At 42.3% G+C, this 19378-nt stretch overlaps 2 protein-coding genes across 2 annotated transcripts; one reads left to right on the top strand and one right to left on the bottom strand.

The window, feature by feature from the left end:
* Positions 1-337: 337 nt before the first annotated feature.
* On the bottom strand, positions 338-6643 carry LOC144459770 (uncharacterized). Its single transcript, XM_078164388.1, has 2 exons — positions 6465-6643; positions 338-3006 (listed from the first exon to the last, which is right to left on the bottom strand). Exon 2 carries the CDS (start codon positions 2981-2983, stop codon positions 2081-2083), a length of 903 nt encoding a protein of 300 aa, XP_078020514.1. The 5' UTR covers positions 2984-3006; positions 6465-6643; the 3' UTR covers positions 338-2080.
* A 3971-nt stretch (positions 6644-10614) lies between these two features.
* On the top strand, positions 10615-18454 carry LOC144459912 (uncharacterized). Its single transcript, XM_078164720.1, has 2 exons — positions 10615-11316; positions 18401-18454. Exons 1-2 carry the CDS (start codon positions 10615-10617, stop codon positions 18452-18454), a joined length of 756 nt encoding a protein of 251 aa, XP_078020846.1.
* Positions 18455-19378: the final 924 nt, after the last annotated feature.

Raw genomic sequence — 19378 nt, 5'->3', positions numbered from 1 at the left:
GAGTGAAGGCAAAGGGGCCAACAAGTGCTAAACACCTCTGGGAACTCCTTCAAGACTGTTGGAAAACCATTTCAGGTGACTACCTCTTGAAGCTCATGGAGAGAATGCCAAGAGTGTGCAAAGCAGTAATCAGAGCAAAGGGTGGCTATTTTGAAGAAACTAGAATATAAAACATGTTTTCAGTTATTTCACCTTTTTTTGTTAAGTACATAACTCCACATGTGTTCATTCATAGTTTTGATGCCTTCAGTGAGAATCTACAATGTAAATAGTCATGAAAATAAAGAAAACGCATTGAATGAGAAGGTGTGTCCAAACTTTTGGCCTGTACTGTAGCTAAAGGTCACATCAGTGAAATTGCATCAGTGAGGTCTGACATACTTTTACATGCATTTGTAGTTCAGTGGTTTTCCTGACTAGGGGGGGAAGCCTTTGCTGCTGGACTCCTGTAAGTAGTCTTTGTTTGCACAAGGGTCCATTCACAGTCCACTATATGTGCTAGACCACTGCGAACATACAGTACTCCCCAGACCATCATGGCAAATACAAAATACACTCCAGCAAAATACCTTGAAAATTCCTAGTAGTTCTATAGAAACCACCTTGAAAACCTTGAAAAGAGATCATTTAAGAACAAACGTTAAATCACGAGAGCAGGTGACACCTTTAACCACCTCACAACCACTCAACGCACAATCACATATTATATAAATAAAACTGACCTCACTACTTTCCTAAAACCTTTAAAGAGCACTCCACCAATTTGGCATTGTACTCCTATAAAATCAAATTGTCAAAAACCTGTCATATTACCCACAATGCAACTCGACCAACAACAAAAACTAGGCTACACAGTGGATGTATAAAGAATGCTATGAACGTTATGAACTGACACTGCCTGTCCACAGATCTGCTGCATCCGGTGCCATCTGGCCAACTGGTGGCATATCATAACACCACCAAAGGTTAGGTCTGGCTACACTCTGCTGTTATATGGGATGCCCCAGGGCTCAATCCTTGGTCCCATTCTTTTCTCATTGTATATGCTTCCCTTGGACCAGATAATCAGTCAATTTGGTTGTATATCCTGTCATTGCTATGCAGATGACAGTCAGCTATATTTTTCAGTGAAGCCAGATGATCTTAGCAACCTAAACACTCTCCACAACTGTTTAGCTGCGATGAAGGACTGGATGTCTTTCAACTCTCTTCAGCTAAATTCTGACAAAACTGAGATTCTCATTTTTGGCCCTGAAAATACTGCTCAAGGCATCTTTCAGCATATTGGCCCACTTGCCCCCTATGTCAAAACTAACGCTAGGAATCTTGGCGTTACATTTGACCCTAAATTGAAACTTGAACAACATGTCAATAAAATGGTTCAATCCTGCTTTTTTTCAACTCAGGAACATTGCAAAAATCAGACCATTATTGTCAGCGTCTGACTTGGAACATATCATTCATGCCTTCATTTTTTCCTGTCTCGATCACTGCAACTCCCTTTTCACCTGCCTTATCCAAGCTGACCTGTCACGTGTCCAGCTTGTACAAAATGCAGCAGTGAGGCTATTAGCTAGGACTGGCCGTAGATCCCACATCACTCCTGTTTTAGCCTCACTGCATTGTCTGCCAGTGAAGCTCAGGATTCATTTCAAGATTCTTTTAATCACTTATAAGGCCTTACACGGGTTAGCTCCTACCTATATTTCTGAGCTACTAAGCCCATATACCACCGAGCGGTCACTTAGGTCTTCCAACCAAAAGCTGTTGGCTATACGACGTGCCAAACTAAAAACCAAAGGTGACTGTGCTTCTGCTGCCCTGGCACCCAGACTTTGGAACAACCTCCCCACTTCCATTAGATCAGCTGTGTCTGTTGACTGGTTCAAAAAACACCTAAAAACCTATTTTTTTTTAGAATGGCTTAAATAACATTTGATAAATTCAAGTGTACACTCTGGGTGATGACTGCATGCTCGCTGTGCTTGTATATGTGTGTGTTGTCTGTATGTGTTCTTGAAACTCTACAGGATGATTTAAACATCAACAACATGATGTAACACAACAACACACTAAGCACCTAGAAAGATCCAAGCAGCAACGTACAACAACCAGTTTGCAACAGCGATAGTTTTCCTGCTCTTTGAAGATACAGGACAGGTAACACCAAGCAGCTGGGCAGACTAAACCAGCTTCCACATGACGCCACCACACACATGACATTAGTGTTTGTCAGGACATAGTTGTACAGGCCAGTGGAAGCAAGCAGCCCCACAAACCACAACCCCAGCACTCCCAGTATGGCTGTGACAGTGTGAAAAGCCCTCTGCTTTGACCTGTCAACCCGCTGCTTTTCTCCGCCTCCTTCCCCTGGGCCTGGACGAATCAGAACACAGAGAACAGAAAGGCTGCAGAAAGACACGACTGCTAAGGAGAAGACCAACAGGATAATCAGTGGGATGAGGGCTGTATCAGGCAGATACAGAGCAGTTACACCCGTCATCACAAAGCTCATCAGCCAAACACATCCAATGCTGATGTTTCTGATCCTGACACCACGTTCATTTTTTAATCCCATGTAGGTGATGGGGTGAACGACAGCCAGGTATCGCTCCACACAGGTCAGGACGTGGAAGAGGGACTCTCCAAATAAAACAGAAGAAGAAATACAAATTCCAAATGCTTTAATCAGCAGGTGATTCACATACGTGCCACAGACGTAGCAGAGGCACCCCGGGCCCCAGATCAGATTTACAGCAGCCGTGTTGTAGGTGAAGACGTCAGAGTGGCTCGTTGTCTTAAAGGAGCGCTGCTGCCGCCATCGTTGGTGACCCAGGTACAGGACGAGAGAGCCGAGAGGGAAGGTGAGGAAGGTTCTTATGACCATAAAGGCATCGGTTATGATCATGGCAGCTTGAGAGCTATCACAAATGTAGAATGGAGCATTGCTGGAGTTGGAGTTGAAAGCAGAGTTTGTTGCCATATCTACTGAATGTAGCTGCTGGCCTGAGGAGAAAAAGAGGAAGGAGACATGAAGGGTAGACGAAGGGAAAAGAGAGAGATTGAGACACAGTTAAGTTATATTTCATTTACTTAAAGCCCCTAAAGGAACTTTCATTTTGAGTTGATTTTGGCGACCCTGTGGACAAAAGTGGTAGTGTTTTGCTGGAATGAAGCCTACATTTCCCATGAGCTCTAGCGCGTATTGTCGTAAAGACGCTTACCTGGCTCGTGCATGTGTTTGTTTTGGGGATGAATGAAACAACAAGACGGGAAAACTTTGCCCTCGCTCCTATCGGGGATCCCAGCTCCACCTCTCCGGCGTAAGTGCCACCACCGCCGGGGTAAACAGGGTCTGCATTGGTCCGACAGCCCATTATTCCGACATCCCATTGGTCCGACCATATTAAACCCATTGTTCCAAAGTCCCGTTCCGAAATCATCATGATGCCCTGTGGTTAAGGTCTGGTTAGGTTTAGGCACAAAAACCACTTGGTTAGGGTCAGGAAAAGATCATGGTGTGGGTTAAAATGAAAAAGAAAGTGGCAAACACATAAGCTGTGAGCCTGCTCCGCCTCAAGCCTTTCCCAGCCGACCCAGAGCCGGTTGCGGCGCACCATCAAGGCAGAAATACGCCCGCTGGGAGCCGTTCAGCACCGCGGAAAGCTCCCCACACAACCCGGACCCCAGAGTTAATAACAGGAGGTTATGGTGTTTCATTCTCTCCTCTCTATGACACTTGTATCTCGACCAGTAGCCTACTTTTGTTGCGTTTGCTGATCCTCTATGGTACACAAATACAGTATAGCCTAGTATAATCACATATCGGAACAATGGGACGTTGGACTAATGGGCTGTCAGACCAATGACATGGAGCCGGGGTAAATGCAGCAGTTGGCTGGTAAGGCTGAAAGCCTGTTTGGTGAGCACTTCCATGGCTTCTTGGACTGAGTATGGAGCGGTGCCTCGCCTCTTTATTTCTCGGCACTCGCTGGACCCTGTCGACGCCTGGCTGGTACCTGTCGTTGGCCCGGATGAGGTGTTCCAGCCCTGCGGCCCCTGCTCTCCTCGTCCCCGCTGGCGCGGGGTGAATCTGAGCAACCTGCGGCCTCTGTGTGTGGCTCCCCGGACAGCTAATGCCGTGGGCCCGCTGGCTCCTGCCAGGATTGGGCTGGTAAATGCTAGATCGCTAGCGAACAAAACGTTCATCCTGAAGGATTTCCTGACTTCCCGAGGATTGGATTTTCTCTGTGTGACTGAGACGTGGCTGACTGTTGGTGAGTCCAGTGCTTTCACAGAACTGTTACCCAATGATTGCTGCTATTTTAACTCCCCGCTGACGTCGGGTCGAGGAGGAGGAATAGCGACTATTTATAAGAGTCACTATAAATGTAAGCAGCTAGGTAAGATGACGTGTGCTGTCTGAGTGCCGTAAATTGCTTCGTCCTGGAAGCGACCTGGGGCGGACCCGGACACAGTTTCCTAAAGGTATGGATATACACTATATAGAAATAGCTTATCTTCACACCGATGGTCTCATTTGCTGTTGTAGGTCACGCACAGACATCAGCAGAAACCAGAGACTTTTGCATATCCAGTTAGAAGTTCCTTGGAGCGGCTTTAAAGAGGCAACAGACAGCATCTCTTCCTAAATATATCATGATGAAAATAATGTGGGTTGCACAGGGTAGTGTCCACAGTAAAATCAGACTATCAGTGTTTACATAGGTTACTTAGTGGCTTTGCAATCTTTGCAATAAGCTTCTGCCACCAGTGCTGAAATTTCACGGAAAAAAATCTGGAAACGCGTCATGTATTGTGAAACTGGTCGGTCAGCCAATCAGGGACTGGAGCTGGTCCTTATGAGGAGTTGGGCATGAGATAGTTGAGTCACGAGCACAATGGCAGACGGACAAAGTTTGGAGACAAGTGAAAAACGGCCTAGCAAAAGAAAAGGAGCTCCTCTGTGTGAGGAGGCAAAGAAGAGCAAAAAGGAGAGTGATAAAAGAAGAGGAAAAACAAGAGTAAACCTCAGTCAGGCGTTCAAGAGATGGAGGGAGCTCCGTGACCAAAGAGGCTTCAAAACCCATGTCCAGCTAGCTTTCTTTCTAATGGATCAGTAAGTAACACGGCTAAATGTTAGCTAGACCAGAGAGGACTGTACTGTACTGGCTGCTAGTTCATTCCTAGCTGGCCAGCATCGCAAATCGCCGCAACCAGGGAGCGGGTAGCAAGTGTTGGTCGGCTGACGTCCTGGTTGCCATTCTACGGCAGCCCTCGGACAGTGATACCCCCCTCCCTTCCTTCTGTTCTCTTCTCACGGAGGCAGCTATCCACGGACATCGCCCAGCTAAGTTACGCCCAGCTAAGTGAACACTGGACTTTGTTTCCCATTCAATTTGAGCTCCAACCGGCCGCATGGTTTCCATACGGTAGCGTTTATTCTAGAATGGGGACTGTTTACATGTGCATATTGGTATAATTCCACTGTGTCTACTGTTGTTTGTACTGATACTGTACATATTGGTATCATTTACTGTGAGCTGTTTGTACTGGTACTGTGCATTCTGCTATAATTATTTGCATTACTATTTGTTTTTTCTTCAGATAAATCTGATAATTGTTGCTCGGTCTCTTTACTCATTTATTTAGTAGAGTGTCCACACACCTTCTCATTCTACATATACATAGAGGTATACTGGTGGCTTTACAGCCTACATTTTATTCATTATCTCTGATCCCCACGCTCAATTTGGTCGTTGCCACAGTGCGACGCAACACCACTGACACTAGGTGGCGCCAGGCTAAAAAAGAACAATGAATCCTATCTGTTGACTCTTTAAATTAAAGAACTGTGTGGAGTGTTTTTCCTCCTACTGATAATTTGAAAGTTTTCTTTTAATGATCTACATCATGCACCTTAACATAGAAACATAGGAGGACAGTGTCACAATGGTCCAGGTCACTGGTGGTGAGGGTTTCTGCATTTAACAGTGGTGTAAGAAATTATTTTTAGAAATATACACAGTCGGCTTTTATGTCAGGATTTCATTTATTCCCCCCCACCCCCAAGTTATTTGGGTTAATTGCACCCTTTATCTGTTCTGCAATGCTATTTTCATGCATTCAACATAGTTTGAAATATCAATAAAATGTGTTAATTGATAAAGACATCAATCAAACAGAGGATAGTGAACCCAATTTGATAAATATATTCACTGATGTATATATGAATAAAGACAAAAACATTTTGTATCACGAATATATAAGAGATTACATTCATTTATTTTCCATACACACTTATCCTTACAGAATAACAGATTACAAAATTCCACTTGGTAATTAATAGTGCTATTTAGCCAATGACACCAGTGGAGGAACTTTCATATTAATGGGCATTTGACAAATATAATTTAAAACATATGACCTGATGATTAAGTATTGAGTTATTTAGGAGCACTCACCTTGTCAGTCGTGTTTCTGATTGTCCTCACAGCTGACAACCCTTGATGTTTAGCACAGCACCAATAGCTTTGCTTCAGTCTGTCACGTCTGACAGGATTCAAATAACCTCCGAACAACGACAGGTGTTCATTCAAATGAAATCGTGTCACACAGAGTGGAGAGCAGTTTGATGGCAAACCTCATTCATTTGCTTTACAGTGAACTTCAGTGCAAACAGTCTTCGTATGCATGACCCCAGCCATCCTTACTATTGGCAGAGTAGTGCCATGAATCAGTGAAATGACCGTACAAGCACAGATTGGTGGCTGAAACATAACCATGCTGGCTGCGAATTCACACTGAGAAGAAAGTATGGCTGTGGCTACACCCATAACACCACCAAATCTGGTTCATTTATCAACACCTTCAAACAGTCCATGTGTACTCAAACACTGTACATTTATTCACATTTATTCAGGTATATTATTTATATATTTATTCACCATTTATCTGAGGTTTGTCTGTCCAAACATCGCTACATCAGATGTCTTATTATAACATTAAAATATCCGTTATCTACCATGAAACAGTAAAAACATCCGCTCCAGTTACACCAATGACATAGCTAGCTTGGCTACACCCAAAACCTTAGATTAGCTGATGAAGAGACGTCTGTAAAACTGTTGACGGGAGTCGTCCAACTCCAAACCAGGTCATTTATTACTCTTTGTATTATTAATATTTAAGCTATGAAGGTTTAGATAATTGCCTCCTGCGTATTGGCCCAGGCATTTTTTCACTAAGTGGTTTATTTCACGCCATCCTTGCTCACGCACAATGCTCCTTTCTTAGCAATCATGACACTATCACTTGTTACTGAATAACACGTTCACCTGTGGAATGGTGTTTTTTGACCGCTCCACAACTTCTCCAGTCTTTTGTTGCCTCTGTCCCAACTTCTTTTAAACATGTTGCAGGAATCACACTCAGCAGGTTTATCAGTTTGAACATCTAATGTCTTAAATATGTTCTCTTTGTTTTTTTGTCTTTGATTTTTTTCCCACACAAATTTACAACTCAAATCTTAGATAATATCCGTGACACATTTGCCTTAGATAATAACCCAACAACCACAGTGTGACTATTCTCACCCTCACCCACACATTTGAGTAGAAGATTTATCTTGCAAGATCTTGGAAGGGTCTGAAGTTTGCAGTGGTCTAGGTGGTGATATGTGTGTTGAAGTGTCAAAAATCGGTGCCTGGAAGTGGGCCTGTAGGCCCCCGACCTTGAACCTCTTGTCTCTTGTTGGTTGTCCTCAAATGTTGTTTTGGTATCTTAGGTTCAGCTGGTAAATACTCAGAGAAACACTGGAAACAGGCAAAGTCCGATGCAATCAAGTTTAATGTGTCAACAGGCTTTAACACATACAACTTAGCGAGTCAGACTCCGGAGTGTGACTAAAAACCTGCTCTCAGAGCCCTGGCTTATATGCTGGTGGAGATTCAAATGAGTCTCCACCTCTTTTTGCTAATCTTTCCCTCTTAAGACCAATTCTATTGGTGGAAAACCTTTCTTTGTGTCCAATTCTGATTGGGCCCGTTTTTAATGGTGTAATGCAGCCTGGAATTTCCCAAGTTTTCTACCCTTAGGTTTGGTTTCGCTTTCACTCTATTTTTAAAAAACATGTGTATTTTGGGGACTTTCTATACAGTCCTCAGTGCTCTCAGTCTTATGCAAGGTGAACCTTTAGAGTGCAATCTGTGAATGTGTGTATGTATTACAGCATTTAAGTATGTGTTTCATCATTAAACAAGACACAGTGTGTTCTTTCAGTAGGTGCATACAACATGATTACATAGTCTGGTGCTATGAGCACTTCCACACATACAGCAATATTTCATCATATCTAAATGCAGATCAAGGAGCTTTATAATGCCTTGTACATAAAAAACATGACTATATAACCTTTAAATTCTTAATCAATTTATACGTCTTACCCTTGCTACTTGATTTGTTAGGCACAAACTTTTACACTACAGTGTTTTAAATGAAATTTTCTATACTGATGATGTGATCTTCTACATGACTGGCTTGTTGTCATGTTTATAATGTTTCTTGTTAAAAATCTTTTGAACTGAGTCAAAAGAAGAACAATCTAAGCCTGTAAGAAAACAGTTTATTACCTGAAAACACATCTAACACAACTATGACTCCCATTGTGACATTTCTGGCAAGAGACCTCCCGTCACCAAACTGAGAATTCTGTCACGTGCACCACTAACGTTAGTTAAAGCTTACAGCGCTAAGACAACTGAAAACAAAATCTGCAAATTAAATCAATTCATATCTAAATTGTGGGTCTATTCTCCAGTGTTTCTATTTTAATTGACAGGATTTGGTTTAAAGAAAAATGAAGGGATCCGAAACACTTCGGGAACCAGCAGCAAATCCTGATTAGTATGAATGCAATTCTGATGCACCTGGCTGGAGTTACTGAAATAACAACAGCTCTACTTGTGAAACAATAGTTTGTATTCATGGTGGTTATCAATCACCTGATGAACTCTTTCCACCAAACTGCTGTCTGTGCGCACACGCACGCACACACACACACACACACACACACACACACACACACACATACACACACACAGACTCCCATGCATGGCACCATTTAATTTGAATAAACACTAGCCTTTGTTTGCAGGTTATTTGAATCCTGTCAACATGATGGACGGTTGAGTGATGGGACAAACCTTAACACCATGAGTGATTCAAATATTTGGAGCTTAATTTAACCCTTCCTGCATTAAGACTGATTTCAACCTCACAAACCTAAACAATTACTCGGTGACGTCCATCAGCAGCTGACCCTGCACTCTCACCTCTGAAATGCAAAGAACATTTGCCTACCACAATTGAGAGTCCACAGTGACATGGGATCCATCATCTGTTTGACAATATGCTAAACACCCACAGTCCTGCTGCTGTCTGTCACTTTGACACATTGGATCATTTAATACACTCCTACACAGAGGCTTTAATGAATGTTAGGATCAGATACTGGTGATAGCAGTCAGTGACTCTGGATAAGCAGGAGCAAGATCAGAAACGAACACTACTGACAAGGTGGGTGTTCTTTGATTCTATAAAGGTATTTAAATAATAGTTTTAAATTCCTCTTTTATCGTGGATATCATTCAACGCTGCATCCATGTTTATAATTTAGCATACAGTGCTTAACATTTTCTTTAAGCTGGGGATGAACGAGCTGTTGTTTTGACTCATCTCTATACTCAACCAAACTCCAGTCCATTTTCCCTGATTTTTACTTAATGAACTTTTCTCGTCTTTTGAGGGTTTTACACAACATATACACAACACTGTTTGTCAGGTGTGACAAAGACATCTCTCAGTTCGATAGTTTAAATAAGTTGTTGAATGTAATTTCATTTTTCTGATCTCAAGTAGGCAAAATGTTATCACAGGCCACTTCCTTGAGGACAGAAAAAAAAGTGATTTTAAATCAAATTTACGAAGTTTGAGATTTGATGTTTTAGAGTGAAAATTATGAGATTGTGAGCCCCTTTTCTGTTAAAATGTTTATTTCCGTTGTGGTTTGTGTGACGCCCTCCATTGATGCAAAACGTGTGGAAATGCAGGCTGGATCGCGAGATAGCACCAAGGTCCACAGACTCCTGAAGGGAACCAGTTCAAGAACCACAGCTAACGTGATGGAAAAGGGGCATGTGTGGAGTTTGCATGTTCTCCCTGAGTTTGCTTGGGTTTTCTTCAGGCTCTCCGGTTTCCTCCCACCGTCAAAAGATATGCAGGTCAGGTTAGTTAGGTTAATGTTAAGGGTCTTTCGCGATGTCAGCTGGAACAGGCTCCATTCACCCCCCTGCGATCCTGAATACGATCAGCAGTCACAGATAATGGGTATGGGCAGAGGGACATGTAAGCAGGCTCCATTCACTGGACTGCTGTGGTCGGCCAGTGAAAGAAAGCAAACTTGGCTTTCAAATGGTCACACATAGATAAGAAATGTGTTTAGAGCAAATGCATCTGCTGAGACTACAGACAAAAAAATGTACGACAAAAAGCAGTCTGAATTTCTGTCCCTCTTGTCTCTCTTTTCACCTTCAAAGCAGCTCCATACAAGCCGATATGTCAGTCGTCTACTCTTCCTCCTCCACCCCTTACACCTGCAACGACTCCAGTGCTGGATTACTCGTCTCCGTCACTTTCAACACCACAAAGATCCTCCTCCTCCCTCTCTCCGTCCTCGTCCTCTACCTGGGTCACCAACGATGGCGGCAGCAGCGCTCCTTCTCAACAACCAGCCACTCCGACATCTTCACCTACCACATGGCTGCAATTGAGCTGATCTATGCATTTGGGGGCACAGTTGCCTTTTGTGGCATCTACACTGAAGTCTCTGAGGTGGTGATTGTGGGGGCTTATCTGTCTTCTATGGCTTTCCCTGGACAGACATGTTTTCACCTCCTGACCTGTGTGGAGCGATACCTGGCTGTCGTCCACCCCATCACCTACATGGGGCTGAGGCAGTCAGGTGGGATCAAGATACGAAATATCAGCATTGGATGTGTTTGGCTGCTGAGCTTGGTGTGGAGTGGTGTCATAGTTCAGAGCCTCAATGATATTCCTGTCGCCCCTTTTCTCTGCTTACTGCTCTTCACTTTAGTTGTGGTGTCTTTCTGCAGCCTTCGTGTCCTCTGTGTGCTGCTTCGTCCTGGGCCAGGGGAGGTGGGCAGGGACAGGAAGCGAGTGGATCAATCAAAGCAGAGGGCTTTCCACACCATCGCAGCCATAACGGCAGTGCTGTGGTTTTCGCTTGCTGGGTTCTTTGTTAGTTTTACTCTGAATTTCTTACCACTGCACAGTGGCACTGAAAGCTGTGTGATTATGTCATCTGGAATGTGGTTTTCACTGCCCAGCAGTTTGGTTTTACCTCTGCTGTTTCTACACCGAGCAGGAAAACTGCTCCATTGCAAGTAAAGATGTGGGTGGATGGGGTCAGAAAGGAATTCTGTTAAATTAGTTAAAGGTACAGTGTGTAGGTGTAGCTGCGTCCAAACATGTTTATTTTGGTGAACACTGTCAAAAACTGTATGAAATATTCTCTGCATACATCATCAAAAATCCTGGTTCTTGCCAACCTTATATTCAAAGAATGTCTTAATAGTTCCGGGTTGACTGGCACAAGGAGGGGCTTTAATCAGTATCAAGTTATCCAGTTATTTATTCTGTAGTAGTATAAGTGGAAATGTGCAGGTTGTTCTCACAAATTTTTCGTATGTTTTCCTGCAAAAAGCAATGCACCCAAATCAGTACATAACCCATGTATTTTAAGAGGCTGTGATCATGTGACCAATACTCCGACAGCAGTAAACAAGGAAGCAGTCCGAAGCTTTTGTGAGGAGGCAGGTTGGGGTGGTGGATGGGTAAAAAAACAACAACAGACTTTCGCTTGGGACTTTCCCCCGAAGTTGCGTGATCGGATCCACAAAAAAAACAAAAAAAGAAACGAACTTTGGCACAGGAGTCGTATTTTCATATCCATGTAAACTGAGTCATTTTAAGGTACACCCTCACCATGTTTCTTTTCCTAAACCTAACCTCAGTAACTTTACGTTAATTACGTAAATGCACATTAAGGACAACGTCATTCATGGGGTGCAAATTTGTAGGATATCATACGAACTGTTGTGCATGCATTTTTGGTAGGATATCATATGAATTGTTCTATGAGAACATGTTGCCTTATTCAATGTGCATTTTTATTTTTTTCTGAAGAGATGCCTTTTGATGTTTTTATTCTATTGATTGATTACTGTTGTTTTTGTTTTCACTGATTACTGATTATGTAACCAGTGTAAGGGCAAACATTGTTTTTGGTGTGCACATATTCTATTTATGGCATTATTTAGTTATAGGTATATTTTGACAAAATAAAAGGAAAAAACGGTTGGACAGCTATTGTACTGAGGACGGGCAAAGAGCCTGCTGCTACTGTGTGTGTGTTGACTGTGCCCTATGCTACTCTTAAAGATTAAACGGTAACACTTTACAATAAGGTACACAAAATTAGAGTAGTTACTGAGGAACAAAGGTACACAAAATTAGAGTAGTTACTGATGAACTAATGAGTAACTAATGAGGAATGAATGAGTAACTAATGAGGAACGAATGAGGAACAAATGAGGAACTAATGAGGAACAAACGAGTAGTTACTGAGGAACTAAGCTACACAAAATTAGAGTAGTTACTGGGGAACTAATGAGGAACGAATGAGGAACGAACGAGGAGTTACTGAGGAACTAAGCTACACAAAATAATGAGTACTGAATCATTACCTACTCATTTTGATGTCTCACTTTACTTTAGGGTACACAAAAAGGGTAGGTAATGACTAAGTAATAGTTAAGTAATCATTACCATTATCATTACCGTCTCACTTTACTTTCGGGTACACAAAAAGGGTAGGTAATGACTAAGTAATAGTTAGTTCCTCATTAGTTCCTCAGTAACTACTGAAATTTGATCAGGAGTTACTGAAGAACTGACCATTAACTAATAGTTAGTTCCTCATTAGTTCCAAATTTGTTTCATAGTAACTACTTTAAATTTTGTGCACCTCAAACAACTGTACTGTGAACAACGGTGTGATCAGTATACAGTACTTTACACGCAGCCCCTATGATACATTCTTTAAGCTTAGCCTACCTAAAATGTGACACACTATCATATTTATTTCTAAGGCATCATCGTACAGAATAACATGGATGGTCATATTAATGTGTATGTGGTCTGAAAATAATTAATAAAACTCTTCTCAAGAATCCTGCTGTCTGATTATTTTTGTTAATGAACTAATTGTAAAGATGATGATGAAGTAATGAAAGACTACTTATTATGTGTCACTTTACTTTAGGACATAAAAAGGTTAACTAATGGACGGGTTATTGAGTAATGATTCTGTACTGATGAAGTAACTAGTTCACTAATCATTAAGTCGTGGTTAACCCCACTATGAAATTTGATCATGAGTTAATGAAGAACTGACCATTAACTAATAGTTAGTTCCTCATTAGTTCCTCAGTAACTACTCTAATTTTGTGTACCTTATTGTAAAGTGTTACCGAATAAACATGCAGATCCTGATTACTAGTGTGAATTGTGTTCTTCAGCCTGTGAGCAAACACACAACCGCTGCTATGAAGGATTTAGGGGGACATATTGGAAGAAATGCAATATAATATTCATGTTTTCAGCAGTTTAAAATCTCCTGAATCTAACAATAAATGTGTCATTTTTACCGTAGAATGAGCCATTTATATCTATGTACTGAGCGGTAGTGATGGCCAAATGAAGCATCATGAACCACTGTTTTTATTCTCTGAATCCACTGGATGGCGCTGTTTGTTCAACAAAGGTTTGATAGCACACTTCACTGCCAGTCCCTCAGCCTTTATCTATAAACCAAGAGTGCCATCTGGCGGGGTCAGAAAATAAAGAAAATGGTTCATGAGGCTTCACTAGGCCATCACTACCGAACGGATCCTCTTTGTGTCTGCTACATGCTTGATGGGAGAAGTTTTAATTGGTTGCAATGTGCAACCCTTACCGCTACATACCACCAAATCCCAAACACAAGTCCCGTCCCTTTTCACTCCGTGCCCCAATAACAGCTGAACAAGCGTGGAACCTGGCAGAACCTTGGTCAGCTCTCTCCTTTCCTGTTATACATATGTGCAAGGTAAAAATGTCAAAAAGAAATACTAATTTTGATGATGGTTAAAGATGTTGCTGAAGATGTGTGTGTGAAACAAAGGGCCGTCTGGCCTAAAAAACAAAATGGCTGACAACCACAGACTACAAGATGGCCAAATCAAAGATGGCTTCAGACCGGGGGAGGTTTTGCCTGACCGCGTGGTCAGTCAGGGCAAAGACAACGGAGAAGAAGCAGGACCTCTGAATTTCCTTTTAAAGAGTAGTTGTGCTGAGAGACACCTTTTCTGTGAGTAACTCTGATACATGAGAGAGGTGCCTGAAACTGTTTGACATGATTTTGAAATCTTAGAATCATTTTAGAACAGATCAAGTGTCTGATATTTATTCCCAGCTTCAATGTGCATGTTTCATCCTATTTCATGCTTGTTTCTCTGTGCCTTGTTGTTATATATATATATATATATATATATATATATATATATATATACATACAGTACAGGCCAAAAGTTTGGACACACCTTCTCATTCAATGCGTTTTCTTTATTTTCATGACTATTTACATTGTAGATTCTCACTGAAGTCATCAAAACTATGAATGAACACATGTGGAGTTATGTACTTAACAAAAAAAGGTGAAATAACTGAAAACATGTTTTATATTCTAGTTTCTTCAAAATAGCCACCCTTTGCTCTGATTACTGCTTTGCACACTCTTGGCATTCTCTCCATGAGCTTCAAGAGGTAGTCACCTGAAATGGTTTTCCAACAGTCTTGAAGGAGTTCCCAGAGGTGTTTAGCACTTGTTGGCCCCTTTGCCTTCACTCTGCGGTCCAGCTCACCCCAAACCATCTGGATTGGGTTCAGGTCCGGTGACTGTGGAGGCCAGGTCATCTGCCGCAGCACTCCATCACTCTCCTTCTTGGTCAAATAGCCCTTACACAGCCTGGAGGTGTGTTTGGGGTCATTGTCCTGTTGAAAAATAAATGATCGTCCAACTAAACGCAAACCGGATGGGATGGCATGTCGCTGCAGGATGCTGTGGTAGCCATGCTGGTTCAGTGTGCCTTCAATTTTGAATAAATCCCCAACAGTGTCACCAGCAAAACACCCCCACACCATCACACCTCCTCCTCCATGCTTCACAGTGGGAACCAGGCATGTGGAATCCATCCGTTCACCTTTTCTGCGTCTCACAAAGACACGGCGGTTGGAACCAAAGATCTCAAATTTGGACTCATCAGACCAAAGCACAGATTTCCACTGGTCTAATGTCCATTCCTTGTGTTTCTTGGCCCAAACAAATCTCTTCTGCTTGTTGCCTCTCTTTAGCAGTGGTTTCCTAGCAGCTATTTGACCATGAAGGCCTGATTGGCGCAGTCTCCTCTTAACAGTTGTTCTAGAGATGGGTCTGCTGCTAGAACTCTGTGTGGCATTCATCTGGTCTCTGATCTGAGCTGCTGTTAACTTGCCATTTCTGAGGCTGGTGACTCGGATGAACTTATCCTCAGAAGCAGAGGTGACTCTTGGTCTTCCTTTCCTGGGTCGGTCCTCATGTGTGCCAGTTTCGTTGTAGCGCTTGATGGTTTTTGCGACTCCACTTGGGGACACATTTAAAGTTTTTGCAATTTTCCGGACTGACTGACCTTCATTTCTTAAAGTAATGATGGCCACTGGTTTTTCTTTAGTTAGCTGATTGGTTCTTGCCATAATATGAATTTTAACAGTTGTCCAATAGGGGTGTCGGCTGTGTATTAACCTGACTTCTGCACAACACAACTGATGGTCCCAACCCCATTGATAAAGCAAGAAATTCCACTAATTAACCCTGATAAGGCACACCTGTGAAGTGGAAACCATTTCAGGTGACTACCTCTTGAAGCTCATGGAGAGAATGCCAAGAGTGTGCAAAGCAGTAATCAGAGCAAAGGGTGGCTATTTTGAAGAAACTAGAATATAAAACATGTTTTCAGTTATTTCACCTTTTTTTGTTAAGTACATAACTCCACATGTGTTCATTCATAGTTTTGATGCCTTCAGTGAGAATCTACAATGTAAATAGTCATGAAAATAAAGAAAACGCATTGAATGAGAAGGTGTGTCCAAACTTTTGGCCTGTACTGTATGTGTATAAGGATGTCTGTTATTTGCCATATAAATATTCTATGTCTTGCCGTCTAATGTGCCTTTATGATAATTCCTGTTCAAGTAAGCTGACTGGCACCTGTTGTACGACCATCTTGCTCCCATACACCTCTGCTCAACTCCCCTCCCACTTGTCGTTGTCTTTGTCAAAAGTGCTGAATTTCATCCTGTTGTGGGACAGGTTAGACGCCATGTTAGACTAGAGCCTGATTTATGGTCCTGCGTTAAATCAACGATGTACCTATGTCATAGGGTACGTGGCTACGCAGGAGGCTCGCTGTAGCCTGACGTGAACCTCCCAAAAAATGTAACTACACGTCGAGGCGACGCAGACCCAGCGCAGACCGAGAGGGCTGTCTGTTGCGATGTAGATGTTGCAGTATTGACATACTTTATTCAACATCCAACAACTCCAACTTCAGCAAGATTCTCTCTCTCTCGGTCACCATTGTTCACTGTGACTGGAAAAGCCAAAAGCTAAACAAAGAATCAACTAGAGACGACGATAACCATTCAGGAAAGGAACGCAGCCCCTGACTGCTCTGGCGGTGAATTGCACCACGACGAAATGGAGTGACGGAGAAGTTCGAAGGGTTCACGACGGCATCACGGCAACGGCGCAGGTACGTCATAGGTACGCCGCAGAACCATAAATCAGGCTTTAAGCATCACCAGAGTGTCCTGGACTCCCTGATGTACCCAGAAACATCTCCTCTCCACCTAAATTGGCTCCAAAGTTGAACTGTCTTTACCACGAGATCTGCAACAGATGATTACTTGTGATAACTTTTAGTCACCTCTTCATGAACTCATCTTGTATCATGTCCTCAGTAACACTAACAGGAGATGATAAGGGACCTGTTGCTGCTCCACTCTCTATAGTGGTATCTGAAATTGAGGGCCATGCAGTTCATGATGGTGACTGTTACCTGTCAAACTGAGACACACCAGTAAGTTGAGTCGCGCCATATTTGTTTCTGTCGTCCTCCCTCTGTGTGAAGACCTCTTGCCAAATGTTTCTCCGATGCCACCGTTGGGTTATTTAAGGTCTCCTGGTTCAGTTCCACAAACCTGTGACTCAGCTGGCCTGTAAACACACTAAACACACACACATCGCCCTCCCAGCTCAGTCACTTCAGGACTTACTGGCATTCAATCTGGAATTGTTTTCTCAGAGCAAACAGTGACAAATAGCCCTGCCAATAACAACAGTGAGACAGAAACTATCCAGTCAAAGGTAGTCGTGAGGGATAGGTGACTGTTTTTCTGCATTTTCTGTATACTCGACTGTGTAACATCTAAAGCCAGACACCATCAACATCCAGAAACACAACCAACTTCGCATGAGTGTAACGGAGTTAAAAAAAAGCACTTAATTCTCAATACATATTTCCAATCTATATTTGAGAATTTGTAATTATTTTATTTGAATATTTTATTGGGTATTTGTGAATTTTATCTCAATTAGTTGTTTTTATTTGTGGTTATTTTAATTTTCCTGTGGAAACTGCTTTTTTGCCCTTCATGGCTCCTGTACCTCCTGGGTTTCCGTAGCTCCTCCTTCTCTGCCCCTCACAGTGCTGTTTCGCATTGCTGAGGGTAAGTTGTGTGTGAAAATGCTCCGACATTATTTTGTTATTTACATTATAAAACGAGCTACATAAGCCGTAACCCTTGGTGTGCAGTGTTAACTGTTGTTAATATGATGTTATCCAGCTGTTTTGAGCTGATTTGAACAGTGTTATTAGGAGTTTGGACGGTGTTTTTATATAACTTTTTGGGCGCAATTTGCAATACAGCGTACTGCCAAAAGTTGTGTCTTCATGTAGAGCAGGAGATTTTCCACCTTATTCAGCAGTGTTTGGTATGACTTTGCAAATAATTTAATAAGCAGTTTGTATGTTATATTAATTACATATTTAAATGTAATTTTATTGCATTTATACATATTGTTAAAAGACAAATGAGCTCAGACAGTGCTGTTTCGCATTGCTGAGGGAGCTGAGGTGCAGACAGTGGAACAGAGGGCAAATTATGTGCTTTGTGTCTTCTGCAGACCAAAATAAATGCTGAAAACCAGTCCCAGTGTCGGTCCCCATACGTGCGCTAGCTACATCTGTTACACGAGTACAAGCGTATCTGAGCTGTACTGACACCAAGTGTTCTGACGAGTCCATAGTGTTCAAGATTTTCAAGTTGTTTTTTTTTAAATCATGGACATCCAGATTGTTATCCGCACAAAGTTTAAAAGCCAACATCTGTGATGTATGGGTGTGTGTTAGTGCCCACGGCATGAGTACCTGTGACAGCACCACAAATGGTGTCGTTTTCAGGGACATCTGTCCTTATTCCCGCAAGACAAAGCCAAGCCACATTTTGCACATGTTACAATAGTGTAGCTCCATCATAAAAGGGTGTGCATGCTAGACTGACCTGCCTGCAGCTGGAAAATGTGTGGAACATTATGAAGCACAAAATACGTAAACGGAGAACCTGGGCTGTTGAGCAACTGGTATCGTATACCAGGAAAGACTTTTACTTTTAAAACTTCAACAATTAGAGCCCTCAGCTCCCAAACGTTTAGTGAGCGGTGTTAAAAGAAAAGGTGACGTAACACAGTGGTAAACATGCCCCTGTCACAATTTTTTGGAATGTGTTGCAGGAATCAAATTCAGAATGAGTGTATATTTACAAAAACAATAACGCTGATCAGGTTGAACATTAAACTGAACTCAACTAAACTGAAAGGCAACTGCAGATTAATGCATTCTGTTTTTATTTAGGTTTCACACAGTCCCAACGTCTTAGGGCTTGGAGTTGTACAGTTGTCCCACCTGGATCCCTGTTTTTTTGTCATGCTGCGTTCCATTTACCCTGAAGTTTGGAATTCGGTCGGAAAAACCAAGATACTGTTAGAAATGCAGTTCCAGACAGGTAGGCCATTGTTAATGATAGCAGTTTTTGACCCATACAAACACTGCAGCAACATGTCCACAGGTAGAGGCTGGACTGTGCTGTGTGTACAACTATTTTA

The sequence above is a fragment of the Epinephelus lanceolatus genome, chromosome 22 (genome assembly GCF_041903045.1).
Source record: "Epinephelus lanceolatus isolate andai-2023 chromosome 22, ASM4190304v1, whole genome shotgun sequence".
NCBI classification, from domain to species: domain Eukaryota; kingdom Metazoa; phylum Chordata; class Actinopteri; order Perciformes; family Serranidae; genus Epinephelus; species Epinephelus lanceolatus.
This window is presented reverse-complemented; position numbering and strand designations above follow the sequence as displayed.